Raw genomic sequence first — 21,381 nt, forward strand, 5'->3', positions numbered from 1 at the left:
ACAGTGACAGAAGCGGTGCCAACAAGCACGGCCTCTAGGCCGTAAACTTTGCTGTGGATGCCGCCTTTTCAGGTCTCCTTTTCAGGTCTTGGGTAAAGGAGATAAAGATTACATCAGCTTCTCCCTAACCCCTAACTTTTTTTTGGGGAAAAAAAACCAAACAAACAAACTGAAATTTAGACACTGGGAATTGAACTGGGCAGATGCAGTGGCCAAGGGAAGCGTCAGCCAGGGTGAGTGCAGAACCCTGGTGAGTCAGGAGGGAAAATCTCTGCGGGGGGGGGGGGGGGCTAGGGATGGAGACTTGGAAGAAGACTGTGTGCGCGAGCAGGTGTGTAGTGTGTAGACGGGTGTGTGTCAGAGAGAGAGACAGAGGGACACACAGTTCAGAGGCACACCCTACAGGGAGCTGGGACCCGAACCTGCAATGGGAACGCAGAAGCAGACGAGTGTGGCGGAGCCGCGCCCGCGAGGCGACAGGCGCACGGGCGGAGGGCGGAGAGCAGTTCCCGAGTCCGCGTGGCCTCTAAGCAGAGCTGCGGGTGCCGCGCACTGTTCGGTTGGCCAGCTAGGCTCTAAGGTCTGCTACCAGGCGGTCCCCAAAATGATGGGAACCTGGGGGCAGGGAAGGATGGAGCTGAGACACGGAGTATTGGTTTGCTGTCACTGCCTGCTTTGTCCCTACCGCATTCGGGAAGGTTAGGTCTCAGCTGTGAGGTGAAACCAGATTTGATCTGGGCGGTCGCTACACAGACCTCTCCACGCTCAAGGTTATAGATGGAGTCCGATTTCTTTAAAGACAGCTGGCAGCACCAGGGTTTGTTTAGATTCCTTTTAAAATATATTTTTAAATTTTTTGAGGTTATAATTACATCATTTTCCCCTTCCCTTCCCTCCTAAACCTCCCTTGTTCTCTTTCAAATTCAAGACGTCTTTTACCTTGTTGTTACATATATATGCTGTGTGTATATCCCTGAATACAGAAATACAACCGTATTGATCATTCAACCATATTTGTATTTCTGTATTTATATCAGTCTGTATAATGTTACTTGTATGTATATGTTTTTAGGGCTTCTCTCTCCCTCGGTCTCTCTTTCTCTCTTTCTCACTATGTAACCCTGGCTGTGCTGGAGCTCTCTATGTAGACCAGGATAGCCTTTTTACCACCACACCAGCCTAATTTTATTTGGTTTCTATGGTATGTTTCATGCAAAGACAGGAAAGTTACTCTACCTGCTCAGTAAAGACTATACTAGATAGGGGAAAAATGACAGAAAAGTATACCGTAAAAGCACGCTTATTCTGCAAAACCAAAAGGATAATTTTGAGTCACCTTTAAAGCCATTAAAAAACAGAAAAAAAAATCTTTAGACAAACAGATTAGAAACAAATACCCTTTAGATCTACACTAATGCCCTATACAAAATATAGATGGGGTAGAAAAAAAAACAAAAGAAATAATAAGTAGACAATGTGAGAGGAAAAACCCAATGGCTACTCAAAAAGTAGAAACACAATTACAAATGTCTGTGTGATGCCAGTAAATAAATAAATAAGTAAAAATTAGCCCAGTGGGATAGTAGATCTGTATGACTTTGAGGCCAGCCTGGTATAGAAGAAGAAGAAGAAATAGCAGACAATAGAAATACAGTCACTTATGCATAGAGAATTCTTGATCTTTCATAGTACAAAATTTCTGTTAACCTGCAAAGGCACACTGGCAGACTTAGACAGTTACAGGTATGAAGGATGGATTCAAATTGGGGTTCAACAAAAGTGTCTTGCTCCTACTTCTGTTACTTCTCCTCTGATCAGACCCCAGGGAATCTATTAAAATTCCCCAAGGCACCATTTTCCTAGCCTTATATAGCCACACTTGTTTCTATTTTGTGGGTTTGTTTGACCTTCAGATGAAATATGAGTCACTTGGACCAATACTCACCTATACTTGGGTAGCAGGCGTTCCCATTGTTATTAGTTTATTTTAGTGCTGTTTTCCTTGACCGTCAGTTCGATTAAGGATTAGACTTCAGGCTATAGTGCCAGTTCCTCCCCCGGCTTTATAGATGCTCCAGGTACTCTGCATATGGTTTGTACCTTCCTGGGAAGCATGAAAGGAAGTTATTCTCCTTTTTCATGATTATTTGTGTCAGTGGATGGCTTGAATGCATCTGATTGATGATTCAAGGAGGCATTACCCTAAGAAGCACCTGCAAACAGAGGGTCTGTAGACAAAGGAAGCTTAAGGACCAAAAACCTGAGCTTTAGAGAGGCTCTCCCTCTCCGGAAGGAGCCAAGGTCTGTTTACAGCACCCACATTAGGCTGCTCACTCTTGCCTGTAACTCAGCTCCAGGGGATCTGACAGCCTCTCCAGACCCTTCAGTCATGTGTACACACACAGCATTTAAAACTATCTCCAAACACGTGGCTCTCTGCAGCACCCTCATAGTGCTGGCATTACAAAGCTGCTCTAACATTACCAGACTCCTGTGAGGACCCCCTTCCACTAGCCTTCCTTCCACCAGACCCTGACCTTTAGGGTTTTTTCCTCAATTCTATGGCTTTCTTTTTCCTATTCAATTTGCCAAAGGGGCTATCAGAAATGTCAACAGAAAAGTCCACCCAAAGTGGCAAGCCTGACGCCAGCAGGGCAAAAGAGGTCAAGTTGACATGCATTTCCTCAACCTTCTGCTCTGCTTCTGACCTAATTAAAAGAGGCGTGCCATAGAGTAGGCCAAGGACCCAAGGGTCCCTGGCTTCTTGGTAAACAACAAAATGCTGGCTCAGATAGATCTACACCGTTCAAGGCCACAGTTCACAGCTTTTCCTCCTAGTATTTGTACAAGGTGGGTGGGGAAGAGGTGAGGAGAATACTGGAAAGTCATTGGGTCAGGAGAGTTGGTCTGATCTTTAGATGGATGTGGGAGATGCCACACACATACACACACACACACACACACACACACACACAAATAATTTCAGTTATTGAATTTTCACTGGGTTGTAGGTACAGGGTTATTGAAAGCTGAATACAAATTGCTTCCAGTGTCTGGTAATATATGCTATAGCTAATGGTATTAATGGCATATAAATGCCATTAATTAATTTTAATGGTATTCTAAATTAGTCTAGAGCTCTATGATTGGATCTTTTAAAACCCCCAATTTGTTTCCAAGAGTCTTAAAAGTAAAGAGTCTGCACCCAGACATACACTAACAGACCAGTAGTACCTCTTAACCAACCAGGCTTCCCTATTGTCATTTAGGGTGTTTTACAAAGGCCTGTGGTCCATGCTCTTTAAACGTCATAAGACAGGGTAGACCATTGTTTATGTCGGAGGACAGGTAAGCCATCATTTCCCACTCACCTCCCATGAGCAGTCACCTTGCAAGAGTTACTGTTCCTCTGAAAGTTGAAGCAAGCCTGGGAAGGAACGCATCATGATCTACCCTCCTGGAAGAGACTGCGGAGTAGTCTCATCCTTAGGCTTAAGGGGAAGCCCTGATAGGAGTCAGTCAGGAGTCAGGCCTCCCTGTCCCCCAGAGCCACAGTCTCCCTCAGCGCCATTCTGATGTCCTTGTGAGGCTGTTCATCCAAGGATCCAACTTGGAGGCTGCATAGAATTGTGTGTCTGAGGAATGGGAAGGTTGACTGAATCAGCCAGCACAGTATTTGTTTGGAAGAACAGTACCTCACATTCCTGTGTTCCCTTGGGAGGTCTGATGAATGCACCATGCTCCAAACAGAAGCTCTGCACTTCCCAGCAACATATTCACCATCCCCTGCACCCTATACAGTCTTTTCTGTCTCCGGTGAGGACAACTCCTGTTCTTGGCCTCAGTGCTTTATTTGACATGCTACATTTATACTGTCAATGAGCCAGGTAGGCTCTTATAAGAGACATCTAATATTCTTCTGCCTCTACTGCTATCCCAAGGGACCTTATTGTCTCTCTTTTCCCAATGACTGCAGCCTCTTAACAGTTCTCTGTCTGATTTCAGTCCCACTCTTTGGTTCCTCCTCAGCTCAGTTGTCAGGGTGAGTCACTGGCCAATTCTCTGTTTCAAGAGGTATAGATGTAAGGTTATTGTGTAATTCAAATGCTAATTTCTGTACCCCTCCACCCCTGTATCTGGTTGCAGTCCTGGTTCTGAGAATCTACTATCTCAATGTTGTGTAGACACTGCTCTCCAATTGTCCCCTGATATGACAATAAAGCAGTTTACAGTCAATCAATGAGCAGGGGAGAGAACAGGGCTGTACTTCCTGCCAGGCAAGGGGAGGAGGAGTTAGAGGAAGAAGAAGGAGATTCGGCCAGGGGAAAACGAGGCTGGATCAAAGTGCAAGTACCTTTGGGATGTACACTGAGAGGAAACCAAATTAACTTAGAAGTTTAAGAACAGAGCAACAACTGCGCAGTTACTGTGTTGTGACGTTTATTATTAAACAAATATAAAAGAGTCTCAATTATTTGCTTGATAGCTGGGTTAAGAGAGAAACAGAAACAAACACAGTTTTATCAAAAATAATCCTAACAATGAGGTAAATGACTTGCCAACCCCTCACAACCTACAACTTGATGTCTCTCTGGCTTCATCTATCCATGTTTCCTTTGTACCCAAGTCTCACTGACCTCCTTACACACACCCCAAACACATCTGGTATCTTCTTATGGCATTATTATCCATGTGTACATGGGCACTCTGCTATCATGGGCTGGAAATGTTAATTTGCAAACTGCACGAAGAGACCACCATTCCTATTCCTTTTCAAAGGTGGGGATGTTGAAGAATATAAGGAGACTCCATGGTCATAGTCATTTCACCTGTACAACACTCCACAGTGGTAAGCTGTGGATATTTCCGAGCTCTTGGTGATTTTCAGCCACTAGAAACTGGTTCTCAAACTTCCTAATGCTGTGACCCTTTAATATAGTGCCTCGTATCATAATAACCCTCAGGTGTAAATTTTTTCTGTTGCTAGTATATAGCTGATTCATACTGTTGTGAATCGTAATGTAAATATCTGTGTTTCCTGATGCTCTTTAGGAGACCCCTGTAAAAAAGATGTTAGACCCCCCCATCACCAAAGGCTTGTGACCGACAGGTTGAGAGCCACTGCGCTAGATGTTGGATATGAACTGAAGACATAACTTTTGCTAGGTCACTGCAGTGTTTTCTTACACTCGGGACATTGCCCAACTGCCTTTTCCTGAGTGGAGCTAGCTGACTCTCTTCTGCCTCCCTCTGTTCTTCCTCAGACCTCACTAGTCATTGGGGAGATAAGTGCAAAGGAAAGATAGACACATCAGGACTTCCGAAGACTGCAGCATCCATTTGTCATCAGTTTCCCGTGTTAATGTGGGAAATTTTAAAACTTTAATTAGCATGTTATTGACTTTCAGGGCTGAGTTGTTTTCTCTAAAGTTTTGTTTTCGTTTTTTATTTCTATATGTATGTATTTATTTTGGCAATTCTTTAAGTTTTAAAGCTGAGGTAAGTACCCGACTGTGCAGCCTCACCCCGAGGCTGGCCGTAGAGAAAGGAGAGTGTGGCAAACCCATGGCTGCGAGCGCTTCCTTGCCAGCTTTAGGAAATCTAGACTTCACACCCAGTTTTCTCTATCCACAGCACTCCTACTCTTTGGAAATATGTTAATTGATTGAGTGAGTGACTGACTGACTGACTGATAATGATTTTGCATGTATACATGTGCGGAGGTCAGAGGGCCACTCTGGGACTCAGCCTTCTCCTATCTAGTTCCTGAGATTCCAACTCTGGCCGTCAGGCTTACCGGAAAGCACCATACCTTCTGAGTCATTTCGTCAGCACCCCTCCCCCCTTTAACTCACAGTCAATGGACACCAGGTAAAGACTGGCCCCAGCCGTACCCAAAGATCACATTGGCAGTTCAGTGTGTGGTATGCCACAGCTACACAGTCACCTCCTGAATTATTAAGTAGCACAAAGTGAACACCACTGCACATACATTTTTGCTCACAGGGCTGACTATGTTCTAGGGTGCTCATTCCTAGAATTATAGTTGCTGGGTGCAAAAGTTTGTGTGGTCATGGTTCTAAAATCCAGAAAAATTGTTGGGAAGTCACTGACAGTTGAATTTAGCTACATTTGTACAATATATACAGGGTTGTTGTTTTTTCTTTTTTTTTTAATTTAAGGATGTATTTTATTTTTCAAGCTGAAGACATGACTCAGCCATTAAAGACCAAATGTCAAGAGATTTTTTTGTTTTTGTTTTTAATTTGTGTGTGTGTGTGTGTGTGTGTGTGTGTGTGTGTGTCTGAGTGGGCACTCCTGTGAGTGAAGGTGCCTACAGAGGCCCCACCCCTGCCCTGGAGCTGGAGTGACAGGCAGTTGTGAGCTGTCCAGCATGGATGCTGGGACCCTAACTCAGGTCCCTAGAAGAGTGGGTTCAAGCTCTCAGTGGATGAGTTGTGTCTCCAGCCCCTCCAAACAGACTGTTTATGATCTTATTGCGGGTATATGTTTTATACTGAGCATAGTCACTTGTGTCTACAGGATTTTTGAAAGATGTATTTCTTTTTCTTTGGACAGGGCCACAGGACAGAGTGGCATCCCAGTATATGCAGAAACAATTGGATGCTAAAGGTAAAAAAGCCATCAGTTAACATATTCTTCCTGTGTGCTTGATATGATTGTGCTGTGGCTGGGGGTAAGGGAGAAAGCTGCATGCCAGCATAAAATGAAAGTAACTCGTAAAGCCAGCTGAGAAGTTTCGGCTTGCCGGAGTGCGTTAACTTGTCACTGTTTGCTGGATCGCTTCAGCATCTGATGGCTAAAACAGTTAACCTAGTTACTGTCATGATAAAGGACAGAAGGAGCTGTGCTCTGTGAGAATGTGCCATTTTTCTTCCTCCACCTCCTCCCCTTGTCCTCCTGGATTCCCCATAAGATGGGGAATTCCAGTGGCCTGACACAAGGAAGCTCTTGGTTTTCAGTTCCAAATCTGACAATGATTTAACAGCTAAGATGGGTCATGTGCACTCTCTAGGCATGCTCTTTGTTGGAACTGATTAGATTTGATGAAGCTGATTACACACGGCAGATGTGGAAAACAGGCTCAATGTGACAAAGGCTCTGTTTCCTCAGATATTGAGAAGTTCGAAAAGACGGAGAGAGGAAGCAAGGACCATTGGAAAGGAAGGAGCATGGGTACGTCAGGGAAATATCCCAGAAGCAATCCGTTTTAAAATTCTGTTGTCCTTCCCTTCAGAGTATTCCAAGAGCCCAGCCTCTTCTCAGCCAGACTCCCACTGTGGTTTCAATCCCTACCTCTATACCTCCTAGCTGCTTTTCATTCACCTGCTAACTGACCTGCCTCATACTGCCCCTGCCTGGGCCCCTCTCCCTTTCCTACCTCAGGGAGGGCCTTTGCGCTTTCTGTCACCACAGAACTGCTCTTCCACAAGATCTGTCAAGTCATCAGCGGCTCCATCCCTCCACTCAAGGCTGCTCACCCCGGACCTTGTCACTTGTATTACAAAATTGTTCACTTGTTTTGTTTATTTTCATTATCGGTTACCGCTCCCCCACACCTACCGCTTCAGTTCAGCGTAAGGGCAGGGTCCCTGTTTTGTTTCCTAATGTGCACTGCCTGGTGCATAGCCGAGGCCCTTCATGGGTATTTGTTGAATGAATAAATTAGAACCAGGCAAACCATGCCCAGCAAAATGTAGACTTTTAAGATGCGATTAAGTTAAGGACCTTGACAAGGGACGAGTATTCTAAATTATCTAATGGGCCTGGGATAATCCAAAAGTCGGCACAAGAGGGAAGCAGGCATGTCTTAGAGGGGGAAGGCAGTGCTTAGAAACAGAGGATGGGCCCATTCCAAAATGGACAGAGGGGCTGCAAGCCAGGGCATGGAGGCATGCCCTGACAATGGAAGAGATAGTTTCTACCTAGAGCCTCCAGAGAAACACATCCCTCTTTAGCCCATTGTTAGAAGACTCATTTCAGGCTCCTGAACTCTAGAATTTCAAGCCAGCTGCTTTGTGGTGCTGTCCCAGACTCCACAGGAACACTAACGGTGAAGCACTGAAGGCTGCTTGTGGGCTATGACACGTATCTTCACAGCAGAGCCTAGAGGAAATATGGCAGAGCTAGGAGTAGCCTGTGCTTAGCTAATGACTCATGCCAAAGCGGAAAGTTGTAGATCTTGGTTCACCTCAATTTGTAGCCAGTGGAAGGATCAGGCGGGAGGCTAAGGGTGACTTTTAATATACACTGTGGGTATAATGTGTTATTCAGGGGTGCAATATTAATATTGCCTTCCCCAAATATCAGTCTACCTGGAACCTCAAAATAGGAACATATTTCCAAAAAGGGTCCTCAGAAATAATTAAAGGATCATGAATTTATGATCCATCTCAAATACATCTCAAATACAACCATTGTGGTGGTGCACTCCTTTATTCCTTGAATTTGGGAGGCAGAGGCAGGCAGATCTCTGAGTTCAAGACTAGGTTGGTCTACATGGTGAGTTCTAGGACATCCAAGGGCTACATAGTGGGACCTTGTCTCAAAAAATCAAAACGACCCCACCTAAGATGCAACTAGTGTCCTTATAGGAGACTAGACGGGAAGAGAGGACAGATGGGATATATCCAGCCTACTTCCCTCTGAGAATATCAGCAGCCTCATTGGAGATCTGGGATCCATCCTTGTTCTGTGGTAAGGAACACAGGATGGGCTCAGGCAAGGTCATGGTTTTAGGTCCGGAAAACAGAACCACGGGGATGGCAATGCACTTTGAGAAAAGGGCTCATGCAATTATGGAGACTGCCAGAAAGTTGGAGTCTCAGAATAGCTGGTGTTAGAGTCTAGCCCAGTGCAAAGGCCTGAGCCTAGGAGAGCTGACAGGGTAGTCCCAGTCTGTTGAGCATCAGTGGAGATATGAGGCAAACTCTCCCAGCACAAGCAGGAAAGCACCCGTGTGTGTGTGTGTGTGTGTGTGTGTGTGTAAGAGAGAGAGACAGAATAGAGAGAGAGAGGGTGGTTATTTCTCCCACCTCAGTCCTTTGTCCTACTCAGGTCCTCTGTGGTTTGTTTGATGCCTACGCATATAGGAAGAGCCAACTTTCTTTACTGACTCTACCAATTAGAATGCTAAACTCACCTGGAAGAACCCTCACAAACACACCCAAAATAACATCTAATCCGGGCACACCATAGCCCAGTCAAGTTAGCACACGAAGTTAACTACCATGACTGCTCAGCCCTGCACCACTGTCTTCTCTCTCTGCGGAGCCCTAACTTGTTGGCCATGCTTTCCCACACCGCTGCTCTCCTTGGGCCCAGCCTCTGCCACTTAGCTGTCTCTTCTCCATGTATTATGAAACCAGCAATAGCATCTGCTTTCTTGATATCTTTGCGTCCCACAGAGCCCCCAAAGAATCAACCACACTTCCCCTGCTTTTACTGGATGGTGGCCCTCCCTGGCTGACACCCCTTTTCAAGGACCAGCCATATTGCACTCAGTCTTCAGCATATCACTTACCTACTGCATATGGCAACTCTGTGCTCAGCTTTCTAAAGAGCTGGCAGGTGTGAGCCAAAGTGGCCAACACCATATCACATGCCGGGGGCAGTGGGTGGGACCAGGGTCATCTCCATATCACTATATCTCCAAGAGTGATCCCATTGGTCTACAAAAGACTCCTTAGCTATGGCTCGAGTATCCTGAGACACTGATCTCTGAACTTGTGCCATACACAGTAGGCACAAAAGATATGGCTTTTACCCTGGGGGGCCAGGAGCTATATTTCCAGTTTTAACTGGAGGGCAAGATCCATCTGCACCCCACCTTCTCAGAGACCCTGCATCCCATTTCTCTACTCCAACTGGCCAATAGTACTGGCCAAAAAGTAACTGACAATTCCCTCCTTAACTTCCCCCCCACTCTCTTTTTTGTTTTCTTTCTCTCCTTTCAGATGTCGAAAGCAAAACAGAAAGACCCTACAAGATCTTTTTCAAAGATCTCTTCCTTTTCAAAGAAAATGAAGTTGCTGCAAAGAAAAATGTAAGGTTTTAAGATCAGAGTCCCAAGAAGGTTAGAGCCCTGTGCCTTTAGCCATAGTTCTCACCAGGATTTTTTTTTTTTTAAGTGGGTTAGGACATGATGACAGGTATGGATACACCTTGTCCTGTGCTTGGGATCCTTCTGGGGAGAGACAGCATGCAGAGGACAGGGGTGAGCAGGGACCTTCAGAGGTCGCCACCTAGTGGGGGAAGGCAGCTATGCCGTTACCAACTAGTGCAAGAGGCATGGTTCAGCCCGTTGAGTGTGTCTGACACCCATGGTTTTCCTTATTACTACATTTCTGAAATCGGGTCCAGCTTGCACAGGTGGCTGAACACAAAATAAAAGTACATCTTACCACAGGTAGCACCTTGGGACTGACAGGTCATGGAGTCAGAGCTGTGTAATGGAGACAGAGAGGTCTGTTCTGCTGATGGGAAAATGGGAAGGAGAGACAGAGTTCACTGTGGTTGACAGGCATTGAGTCCTTAAGAATTGTTATTAGAATGTGTCAAGGCTGTTATGTGTTTTGGGGAGAGAGGAGAAGAAAGAAGGAGGGTGGTTTAGAGGCCAGGATGATTATTTTTAAAATAATTTGGAATAAAGAATCAGCAGTGGGCCTGAGATTCAGTTTTTCTTTCCAAAGGCAACTGATTAAAGGATGCTCCTGGGCCTAAGTATAATGAATAAAATAGTTAGAAACACTGCACTATGTTCATCTGGGGTGAATTTTTCTATGGCCGTTGTATTCCTTTGTTAAGCTTAACACATATTTAAATTGAGAGAAGTTGAAAGAAATCCAAAGTCTGGGTTTTCACTACCTTCTGTGGAAGTCCGTTTTCCCCCTTAAGTTTTCAGTTCCAGTAAGCTAAAGCCTTTGGAATTTCCATGTTTTCCCTGCATTTAATATGGATAGACATTACCCTGTGTCTGTTTCTGAGATACTTTATTAAAGGGCCAACCTTTAAAATATGTTCTTCCTTGTCTCCACATGAGAAGGAAAAGGATGCTGGGCACATTTCTTCCAGGGTGAGCTCCAGAGCTGCTTAAGGCCAAAGATCTTTGCTATTTACATATGGACACTACTATAACAGTGTGTTACTGTGGTGTGTTAAAATGCCTTTGTAACGCTTCTGTACCTTGGACAGGAAAGACTCATGAACCGCAGCATGAAAATCTACCAGAAGACAACATTTTCATCCCGAATGAAGAGCCGCTCACACCTCAGCCAGCTGGCTTTCTATGCTGAAGCAGGTGGCGGCTCCTACGAAAATCTGGGGCTAGATCCCACTCTTATTCTCAGACTGACAGAAGGTAAGTCAACATTACTCTTACTCTTTTTTAAAATTATTTATTTATTTTTATTATCTACATTGGTGCTTTGCCTGCATGTTCGAGTCAGATCCCCTAGAACAGGAGTTACAGACAGTTGTGAGCTGTCATGTGGGTTCTGGGAATTGAACCTGGGTCCTCTGGGAGAGCAGCCAATGCTCTTAACTTCTGAGCCATCTCTCCAGCCCCTGCTCTCAATCTTGAAATGTTGTTTTGGATAGTTGCTCTTCATCGCAGGCTTGGGAGATTTTCTGGTGGTAAAAGAGACAGAGTCAATTCTACTGTTGCAAGATAAAGATAAGCCCAGAGACCATAGCACAAATACTCTTTTTACTTTTTGGTTTTGGTTTTTTGAGACAGGGTTTCTCTATGTAACCCTGGCTGTCCCAGAACTCACTCTGTAGACCAGGCTCACCTCGAACTCAAAGCGATCCTCCTGCCTCTGCTTCCCAGAGTGCTGGGATCACAGGTGTGTGCCACCACTGCCTGACTCAATACAGATATTCTTAAAGCCAAAAGGGAAGTCTTAGGTGCTGGCCAGTGGGTACATGTGGCACTTGCTTGAATCGTGCAACTCCAAGCCTCAGCGCCATTTGTTTTCTACAAAAAAAAAAAAAAGCAAAATCACAACCACAAGAGGAAAAAAACAAGACAAAAACAAAAACAAAAACCACACACACACCCTAGTTGCCACACTTCAGTTAGCAAGAAGCAGAACTACAGAAGCCGAAAAACAAGGTTAGTACTCTTAGGGCCTTTTTATGTGTAGACTTTTCTAGAACTATGGACTAGGTCTTTGCTCCCATTTTGGCAGGTGTTGGGTCTAGCTGCTGGGTTTTAAGGTCAGAATGATGCCTCTAACATGGTGTCATACACTCTAAGTTCTGTGGCCTGTTAGAATATGGCAGGTAAGATCATTGCAATAGGCTTGAGAACAAGAAGAAAGCAGCTCAAATAAGAATACACTTTACCAAGAAGATCGTTACTTCTGCTTTCAGGAAAGAAGGAAGTCAGTGCCAAAATAATAGTGTTGACGTTGGCAATGGCGAGTAATAGGAAAGCAATAGTCCTAACCATCTCTTCTATTTGAGGTGTGGAAATACAGACACTTCCAAAGGATGGAGGAGCTTTGGTGATCCAAACCATATGACTCAGACATAGAGCATCAGGCAGCTAATGAAGTGAAGTAAACTTGCCTGGCATTGCAAAATCAGGCCTGGTTTAACGACCTGGTTATCAGAAACATCATAAGCATCACAGGTCAAGAAGCACCTACAAATGAAAGGACTTTGCAGCTAATAAGGCCAGAGTGGCTAATGAGAAAAGGGTCTTTGGGTTCACTGACTCCTGTAGAGAGGCAAGCCCTGAGGCTGGGGAAATGGCTTAGCAGTCAAGAGAGCTTGGCTACTCCGGCAGAGCATTGGGGTTCCATTCCCAGCATTCTCGTAGTGGCTCGACACCAGTTGTAACCTCAGTCTGAAGGGCTGTTACGCCTCTTCTGGAAAAAGATGGGCTGTCTAGATAGCTCAGCAGGACCCACAATTTGTTCCTAGCATCCACATGGAGGCTCACAGCTACCTGTAAATCAGTTCCAAAGGATTGGGTGCTATCTAGACAACCCCTCTTTTTCCTTAAGACTTATTCAGTTATTTTTATGTATTTGAATACGTTTGTCTGTAATAATGTACATGGTCCAAATGCTTGCCTGGTGCCTGAGGAGGCCAGAAGAGGCACTCTGGCCTTATTAGCTGCAAAGTCCTTTCATTTGTAGGTGAAGACTATTCTCCCACCCTCAGCTCCTGGCTGTTGACATGATCTGGTCATGAGAAAGGCATGGAGCTATGTGGCTTCCAAGAAGCTTCAAGAACCCTTAGCCACCTCCACCCCCCCACCACCACCACCACTGCAATGCCATAGACAGGGACTGCTCCTACAAAAGAGAGCCAAAGGAGGAAGCAACAAATCTCATCAATAGCTGAGAATTAAACCTCTGGGTTGCTTAGAGATCTGGGCAACATTTTAAGACAACTAGGAAAATGCAGCCCAGGGCAGACATGAGATGGTGTTAAGGGATTGTTGGTTTGTTGGGAGTGAGAATGGTAGGAACACTGTTTTCTAAACTGTCTGGTACAGTTACACGCTGAAGCACTTAGAGATGAACCGCTCCAAGGTGTTTTATTTTTCTCCAAAATATTCTAGCGGGGGAAAAGTTAAGGTGAGACATCAACAGGCAAGAACTATAAAATATCAACAATGTTAGAGTAGGTGAACTTTGGGCTGCACTCTTATGAACTGTAGTGATTTCCAGTGTGCACAATGTTCAAAGTATTAAGAAGATAGCTGTTTCTAAGTGACAATTACTTGGGTATGTTGTATTTAATCTCCAACAAAGTGCTGTTAGGATGTTTTTGCCTCCTCTTTGCAGATGAAAATGGTTAAGAGACATTGAGTCATCCCAGAACTCTAAGCAAATGTAGAATTCAAGTCAAGGCCGGCCTGACTCTGTGGTTGCCTCCCAGTGAATATGTGTTAATGGTTATAGTAATCACTGCTGCTTCTGTGGTTGATCATAAAATGAAATGATTCACCCCAGTGTATTGTTTAAAGAAAAGCAGCTAATAGTTATTGAGAAACTACTGAGGGCCTCATTTTCTTCTCCCGACACCATTGTGAAATAGAAGGTTGTTCATACACAGGCTACAATGTGCTTTCACAATAAGCCACATTGAAATTCGAGTGGCCTCCAACCCAGAGGTTTAATTCTCAGTCATTGATGAGGTTTGTTGCTTCCCCCTCTGGCTCTCTTTTGTAGGAGCAGTCCCTGTCTATGGCATTGCAGTGGGGGTGGGGAGAGGAGAGGAGGTGGCTAAGGGCTCTTGAAGCTTCTTGGAAGCCACATAGCTCCATGCCTGTCTCATGACCAGATCATGTCAACAGCCAGGAGCTGAGGGTGGGAGAACAGTCTTCACGGGGGACACTGAGGCACGGAGAGGGCGAGAGCTTCCTCATCTCCCAGGTAGTTACAGGTGGAAGCCCAGTGCCTCTGGGAAGACATGAGCCTCCCAGGACAGCACAGGCCCACTGCTTGTTTGGGAGTATTATTTCTATTTACCTGGTTATGAGAGACTTTATACCACAGTCTGTTGGTCTCACACAAAACTAATGTGGAAATGTAGCATTTTCCAAACAGAAGAAAACTTGAATGTTTTTGGAATTCCTATTCAGTTTTCTGCAGGTAAAACTGATTGTCATCCTTTTCACCCTAGTTACAGTTCTGGCTTGCAGCCACTAAAGACATCTGACCCTAAGACTCCAGTCTTGTCTGAACATTACAGTTCAGGGCAGTGTACAAACACAAACGGGACCCTGTATCACACAAACTTCCCTCAAAGTCTCAGGGACCATTGCAGAAAGTGTAGCAAAAAGACTGTGAGAGCCAGAGGTCAGAGAGGACCAAAACTAAACAGTGTCCTTTAGATAGAACAGGGCCACTGCACTCATGACCTCACAGCATCTGTGATCGATTTCACAAGACCTGACCAACATCAAGCCAGTCAACATTCCAGCATGGCGGTGGGAGGGTCTCTTAAGGCAACTATCCACAGTTGAAAGCTTCACAGTGGGTTTTCTGTAAGCCTCAGCTAGATCACCCGGGCTTCCGCAAAGAGCCCCACACCCGTGAGGGCGTGGGCAGCACAGACTGGACTGTGAGTTAGTTTTGAAAGAGGACACAAAGCTGGGATGGGTGGAGAGGAGGGGGATGGGTCTGGGAGAAGCTTTAAAAAAAAAAGCGGCTTGGGAGGGAGTTGGGGGTGGGTAGGGGCAGTGAGCATCAGCTCTGCCACTTAGAGCTGTGGGATCTTGGGCAAGAAGTCTGACATCCCTAAACTTCAGGACACAAAGTGGATGAGATAATAATAAAATTTTCATGATCCATTAATATGTTTAAAATATTTAATAAGCTTTCCAAACTATTGGAAGACACAAGTAAGTGACAGCTACCACTGTGGCCGTTCTTGAATGTCAGGGAGACTTTGCGGAAGGCAAAGCTCTTTTGCTAATGCTGGTTACACAGTGTATGTGGTAACTTGGCCCAGCTCTGTTCTACAAAGGATCTCTGAAAGCAAGCAAATTAAACATATGTCTATTTCAATTATCTCTCCAGGTGCGGACAGAAGGAGGACTGCCCATCAGTTTATTAATGACCAGAGGGACAGATTTCTTCTTGAGGTATTTAAAGTAACTTCTTTCTCCCGTTAGCCAGGAGGTTCTTGCCTTAGTGTCATAGTTTCCCACTGCATGCTCCAAATCTACTCACTGAACAGAGTGGCTCGTTCCTGTGTTTATTGGCTTGAACAATATTTATTGAGTACTTACTGTGTGCCAAACTACAAAATTCCCTCCCTCTGGAGAACTTACAATCAAGAAATCTATACCTGTAGCCCAAGAAGTAGTCTGTTTTTGTTTTTGTTTTTATTTTTAGAGGATGTTGGGCCCCCAGATATCTCTCTCTCCTAATTCTGTCCCTCACAGCCTCAATAGCCCTGGAGAAGCCTAGTTAGATTTAGGTTTTCCCGACATTCTAGTTGACTGTGGTAGGGATTAGAACATTCTGGAGTCTTCCAGCTCTCTCTATACCTGCCCAGACCCGAGAAAAATGGCTTGTTAAAAAGGAAAGATGATATTAAAGCCAGCCAGAAAAGCCCCGTGAGGCAGGGTTCAGACACACTCCAGAACAAAGCTCCTGAGGCTCCCTCCCTGGGGAGTCAGAGTGTGGCAGCTTCCTGTGTCTGTAACAATAAATGCACAATACAGCCAACCAGAGAAGGGCTTAAAATAATCTTAAAATAATAGACAGTTTTACGCTATCGTCCGTAACCTTGAACTAGAACCCAGGGCATATGACACATAGTATTTATTATCCTTGTGTGCATATTCATTTGCCACAGACAGGGCAGAGACTGTGAACCCAACAGCAGGAGAAGAGTTACAAAAAGACTCAGTCAGTTCTTGTTTACAGCTCTGTTGTCAAGCCCTAATTATTTAAAGATAGTCTCTTTCTGTTAAGGTCTTGGGTGCTAGTGAGTATACCTGAAAATGCTATTTGATCTCTCCTAATTTCATAGCACACACTTTTGATTACAGGCCAAGGTTAATGGCTCCCTCTGAGGCCAGCTGCGATCAAGAGGAAAGAGCTCATATAAACTACATCCTGCAGTTGTAGATAGAACCCCATGCCTTCACGTGCTAATATTGGTTTCTGAATGTGATTTTGGCCTTCATCATGGAGCCGGGGCTAGGAGAACATGGTTCTTGGCAGATTCTCTGGGGTTTGAATGCATTTGGAGTAAATGTCCTCGTCCTCTGCTCTGGTAGTTTTCCAGTTCCCGCAAGCAGGTTGATAACACGCCCCTAGTGGTATGTAATGAAGTCAACTTATCCCTAAAAGTGTAGCTGACCTTGCCCAAACGACGTCTGGCTCTGGCCTTGTCTTCTAGAAGATGACCTATGCCATACCTCAGAAAGATGTCTTTAAGACGAGGCTGGCCACACCTGCCAGTCTTAGGATGGCCACGTCAGAGGTTTAGGGCCATACTGAGAGGGTCTGGGAACTGAAGACAGGTGAGTCACTTAATCGTGGCAGCAGGATGAAGCTTCATTGGGAACTCTGGCTGGTGAAGCTTAGTTGACTTCCTGGTTGGCTGTACTGTGTGTTTATTGTGACACAAGCCCGGATGGAATCACAAGCTGACTCCCTCTAAACAAGTCGTTCTTAACCTGTGGGTCATGACCACTTTGGGGTTGCAGATCAGATATTTACATGATGATCCAGAACAATAGCAATTACAGTTATGAAGTAGCAACAACAATTTCATATGATGTGAGAAATCGTGTGAAAGGGTCACAGCATTGAGAACCACTGTCCTCAACGCCGCCTCATGGGGCTCTTCCTCCAGCTGATTTTAATGTTTCCCTTCCTTGTCATAAACTCTATCCATGAGCTTTTGTGAGACCCAGGAACCTGAAGCTATTTGAGGAACTCCTTAAATTTGCCAATTGTGTCAGCAGTGAGGGCAGGCTTGGGATGAGTCCCTCAAATTATGCAGCTTGATTAACTTAATAATTTCCAAAAGTGAATTGGTCTCAGCTCGTTGCTTTGCTTCTTTCACCCCCTTTTTCTCTGCTTCTGCTCCAATTCCTTTTTAAAAATTTTATTTGTGAGGCGGGAAATTCTCATTTTAAAATGTTAATGTCATGTGAATTTAATACTGTGCACAATTCTAAGCCAATAATTTGGCATGGATGGGACAGATTTCTGGAAAGTTAAAAACTATCAAGAAGAAAACAAATAAGTAGCTCTCCATATAACTATAAAAATTGAGCTTGTAGGCAAAAGAAAAAAAAATCTGCATTCACTAGTTAATTTTTTGTTTGGTTAGGTTTTGGTTTTGGTTTTTTTGAGACAGGGTTTCTCTGTGTAGTCTTGGCTGTCCTGGACTCACTTTGTAGACCAGGCTGGTCTCAAACTCGCAGTGATCCGCCTGCCTCTGGCTTCCGGAGTGCTGGGATTAAAGGCGTGCACCACCACAGCTGGCTCAATGGCTAATTTTAAGACATTAATTCATAGACATGTTAAGAGGAAACCATTCTAATTTTGCAAACACCATTAAATAAAATCGAGTAAAAAGCAGGAACACTTCCCAACACTCACCAAGGATGTTGTCCTAGTCTCTGAACAGCATACAGGCTTTAGAAGAAAAGAAAGTGCCACGATATGGCTTCATGGCTTGGAGCCACGTGCTCCAAGCCTTTGACCTGAGCTTAAGATCTGAGACAAACGTGGTGGAAGAAGAGAATGACTTCTACAAGTTGTCCTCTGACCTTCTTGTGTTCCTGCCCAACTGGTGAGAGTGCAGAGAGGCACTGCATTAATGAACTAGTTAACAAAACAGAATACATTTTTAGGGAAGAAGAAAGCTAGAGGTAAGCATTCCAAACAAATTTCAGCAAATCAAATAAAATAATACACAAAAAGGATAATCCATTATGGCTAATTGGGGCTTATTCTAAGTATGCAAAAGCAGCTTAGCATTTGAAAATGGATAAATACAATACACACCAACAGATTAGAAATGAAAAGCTGTATAATCATCTCAGCCACTGTAGAAAGAGCATTTGTCTATATCCAAAACTTGTTCTTTTCAATAACAATATTTTTATCCCTTGGGAATGTCATACAATGTATTTTTGATAGGTTCACACACACCCCAAATCATCTCAGATCAACCTTTATCTCCTTAACCCCCAAACTTTCCTTTTTATTTACTACTAATGTATTACTTGTTTAAATACATTTTTAAACTTTTATTGATTTTTTTTTGGAATTTAACATTATGCACCCCAATCCCACTCATCTCCTCATCGTTTTGTATCCATCCTCCATTCTTGCAACTCCCCCCTATAAAGGAAAATAAAAATAATAACAAAACTTTTTTTAAAAGCAAACCAAACCAAAAATCTCACCATGGAAGCTGCAGGGTGTCCCACAGTCTACCCTTTTGTCCACACATCTTTTCTTGCAAATGTTCATTGCAATGAATCATTGGTCTGGTTCGGGGCCTTTAGCTTCTGTTACATTCTCTATACTGGATCCTCACCGGGACTCGGCTCACCGGGACTCCGCTCAGATATCTGTTGCCCTGCAGTTGTGGGTCTGGAGAACTGGCTCCTTTACACGCTCCAGCAGTTCACAGATGTGGTAGCTGTTGGGGGTGGGCCAACTCTAAGCCCTGGATCTGGGCCTGGGTGATAGTGGGATTGGCCAGCCAACCAGCTCTCCTGCACCCACCACCAGGGTGAGCTTTCCAGCACTGACCTGGCCAGCTCACCCAATGCCTCAGCCAGCAAGGGGTGGGACCAGTGAGGAGCAGGGCCAGTGCTGCTCAGCCCTTAGACATCAACATGGTCCCACTGACACAGACATGGCCTTCACTGGCGACATGGGCCTGGACTTTGCTCAAGCTTTTGGTGGCAGGGCAGGCTACTCACACCAGGCTGTTCTTGCGTCTCCAGTTCTACCTCTCTTTATAGTGTTCAAACCACTAGCTTTTCTTTCTCTCCCATCTCTTTACCATGTACTGGCACATCATAGTGGTTCCCTCTTGGGTGGGCCCAATGGTGGGCAGGCCTTTGGGTATCTCCCACCAGAAGGCCTCTCTCCCCCCTGCTTTCATGTTCTCTCTCTCTCTCTTTCTCTCATTGAGTCGAATTTATGTTACCCATGTACTTTTGGATGTGGGGCCTGCCTTAGCCACACCTCTGACTCTTACAATTTTTTGAATGCTCTTATCCACAATGATCCCTGAGTCTCAGGAGAATCAATGTGATAGAGATGTTCCACTTAGGGCTGAGCATTCCACAGTCTCTTATTCTCAGCTAGCTGACCAGTTGTGGGTCTCCATGTTCGTCATCATCTATGGCAAGACGAAGCCCCTCTGGCGGCAGTGGAGCTAATGGCAATATGCCATTAGGAGTTGTTCCAGACACAAGCTGGAGTCAGCTGTAGGCAAGCCTGTGGGGCATCTTCTTAATTAGCGATTGATGGAGGAGGGTGCAGCTGGTCGTGGGTGGGCGGGACCACTCTTGGGCTAGTAGTCCTGGGTTTTTATAAAAAAGCAGTCTGAGCAAGCCAGTAAGCAGCACTGCATCCGCTCCATGGCCCCTGCATCAGCTCCTGCCTCCAGGTTCCTGCCCTGCTTGAGTTCCTGTCTTCCCTGCTCTTGAACTGTGAGTGGAATAAACTCCTTCCTCCTCAAGTTGCTTTTTTCATGGTGTTTCATCACAGCAATGACTGAAACTGGAGTCGTTTTAACACTATGCCCACCTAGCAGAATCACAGTAGTAGGTTCTCCCCTAAGGCCCATCCGGCCCCAAGGTCTTGACCCCCATAACAGGACTAGGTGTAGGTTCTATCCCATGGAGCAGGCCTTAGGTTCAATCAGAAAGTGGTTGGTTATTCAAATTATATTCATGGCACTACTGCACCACTGAGCATATCTAGCCAGGCCAGTCCTTATTGTAGCTCCTAGAGTCCACAGCTGGGTGAGAGTGATGGTTACCTCTCTCTGCCAGCGGAGTCATAACACTTTCCAGCACTATGAGAGTTGTCCAGCCAGGATGAAGCTTCCAGGTCAGTATCACCTTGATTTCTTCACGTTCTATGACTCAGTATGTGGTGTCTTTAGTAATACATTGTCTCAGTTACGTGATAAAATTCCATGACCAAAGGAAAGAGTTTATTTCTTTTACACTTCCAGGTAACGGTACATCACTGAGTGTGGGGAAATTAGGTTGAGAACTCAAATAGAGCATAAATCTAGAGGCAAGAACTGAAGTAGAAGCCATGGAGGAGGGCTGCTTCCTGGCTGCTCCCCATGCTTAGCTCATCATGTTTTCTCATAAACCCAGGGCCACCTACCAGGGGTGGTACCACCCACAGTCAGCTGTGTCCTCCCACATCAACTATTAATCAAGACTATGTCTCACAGTCTTGCCCACCAGCCAATCTTATGGAGTTGAGATCCCTCTCTGATGACTCTAGCTTGCTCCAAGTTGACAAAAAACTAGCCACCATGGAGTCTTATGGCCAAGTTCTAGAGGGTAGCCAAGAGCAATGGCAATAGCCTATAGTGTTTGGGGGTCAGTGGAATTCCTGGCACTGGGCTTTTATTTTTTGGCATGGGGTATCTAGTTGGAGCATTAACACTAAAGGCCTTTAGAGGAAGTCATATAGAACCCTGATACTGTAGAAGCTTCCTACAACCACAACACATACACACACACACATACACACACAGACACACACAAATGGGAGAGAGAAAAACAAACCCATGTAGTCTCATATCTCATATGCTATGAAACTAGATAGTCGTCAAAATCACACTTGGGTATCTGATCAGATCTTTCTAGGTTTAGATAAATAA

The 21,381-nt window shown here is 44.8% G+C and overlaps 1 protein-coding gene and 1 long non-coding RNA gene across 6 annotated transcripts in view; one reads left to right on the forward strand and one right to left on the reverse strand.

Moving 5' to 3' along the window:
• The first annotated feature begins 100 nt into the window (after positions 1-100).
• The window catches only part of Ccdc38 (coiled-coil domain containing 38), a 47,594-nt gene continuing 26,313 nt past the window's right edge, over positions 101-21,381 (forward strand). The window contains exons 1-6 of one of the 4 annotated variants that reach the window (XM_060377928.1): positions 101-233; positions 6,580-6,633; positions 7,135-7,197; positions 9,978-10,066; positions 11,215-11,380; positions 15,564-15,628. In XM_060377928.1, the coding sequence (XP_060233911.1) occupies positions 6,609-6,633; positions 7,135-7,197; positions 9,978-10,066; positions 11,215-11,380; positions 15,564-15,628 (408 nt within the window). In that variant the 5' untranslated portion in view covers positions 101-233; positions 6,580-6,608. Of the gene's footprint in view, positions 234-6,579; positions 6,634-6,859; positions 7,198-9,977; positions 10,067-11,214; positions 11,381-15,563; positions 15,629-21,381 lie in introns of those variants that run through there. The other 3 variants (XR_009589982.1, XM_060377929.1, XM_060377927.1) reach the window with 3 other exon arrangements.
• On the reverse strand, positions 11,402-19,155 carry LOC132652425 (uncharacterized). 2 transcript variants are annotated; one of them, XR_009589984.1, is made up of 4 exons: positions 18,923-19,155; positions 18,111-18,300; positions 11,814-11,998; positions 11,402-11,649 (listed from the first exon to the last, which is right to left on the reverse strand). It is a non-coding gene; the product is annotated as an uncharacterized LOC132652425 (long non-coding RNA). The 2 variants fall into 2 exon arrangements; XR_009589985.1 differs by having other exon boundaries at positions 18,111-18,335.

This window comes from Meriones unguiculatus, chromosome 2 (genome assembly GCF_030254825.1).
Source record: "Meriones unguiculatus strain TT.TT164.6M chromosome 2, Bangor_MerUng_6.1, whole genome shotgun sequence".
NCBI lineage: Eukaryota > Metazoa > Chordata > Mammalia > Rodentia > Muridae > Meriones > Meriones unguiculatus.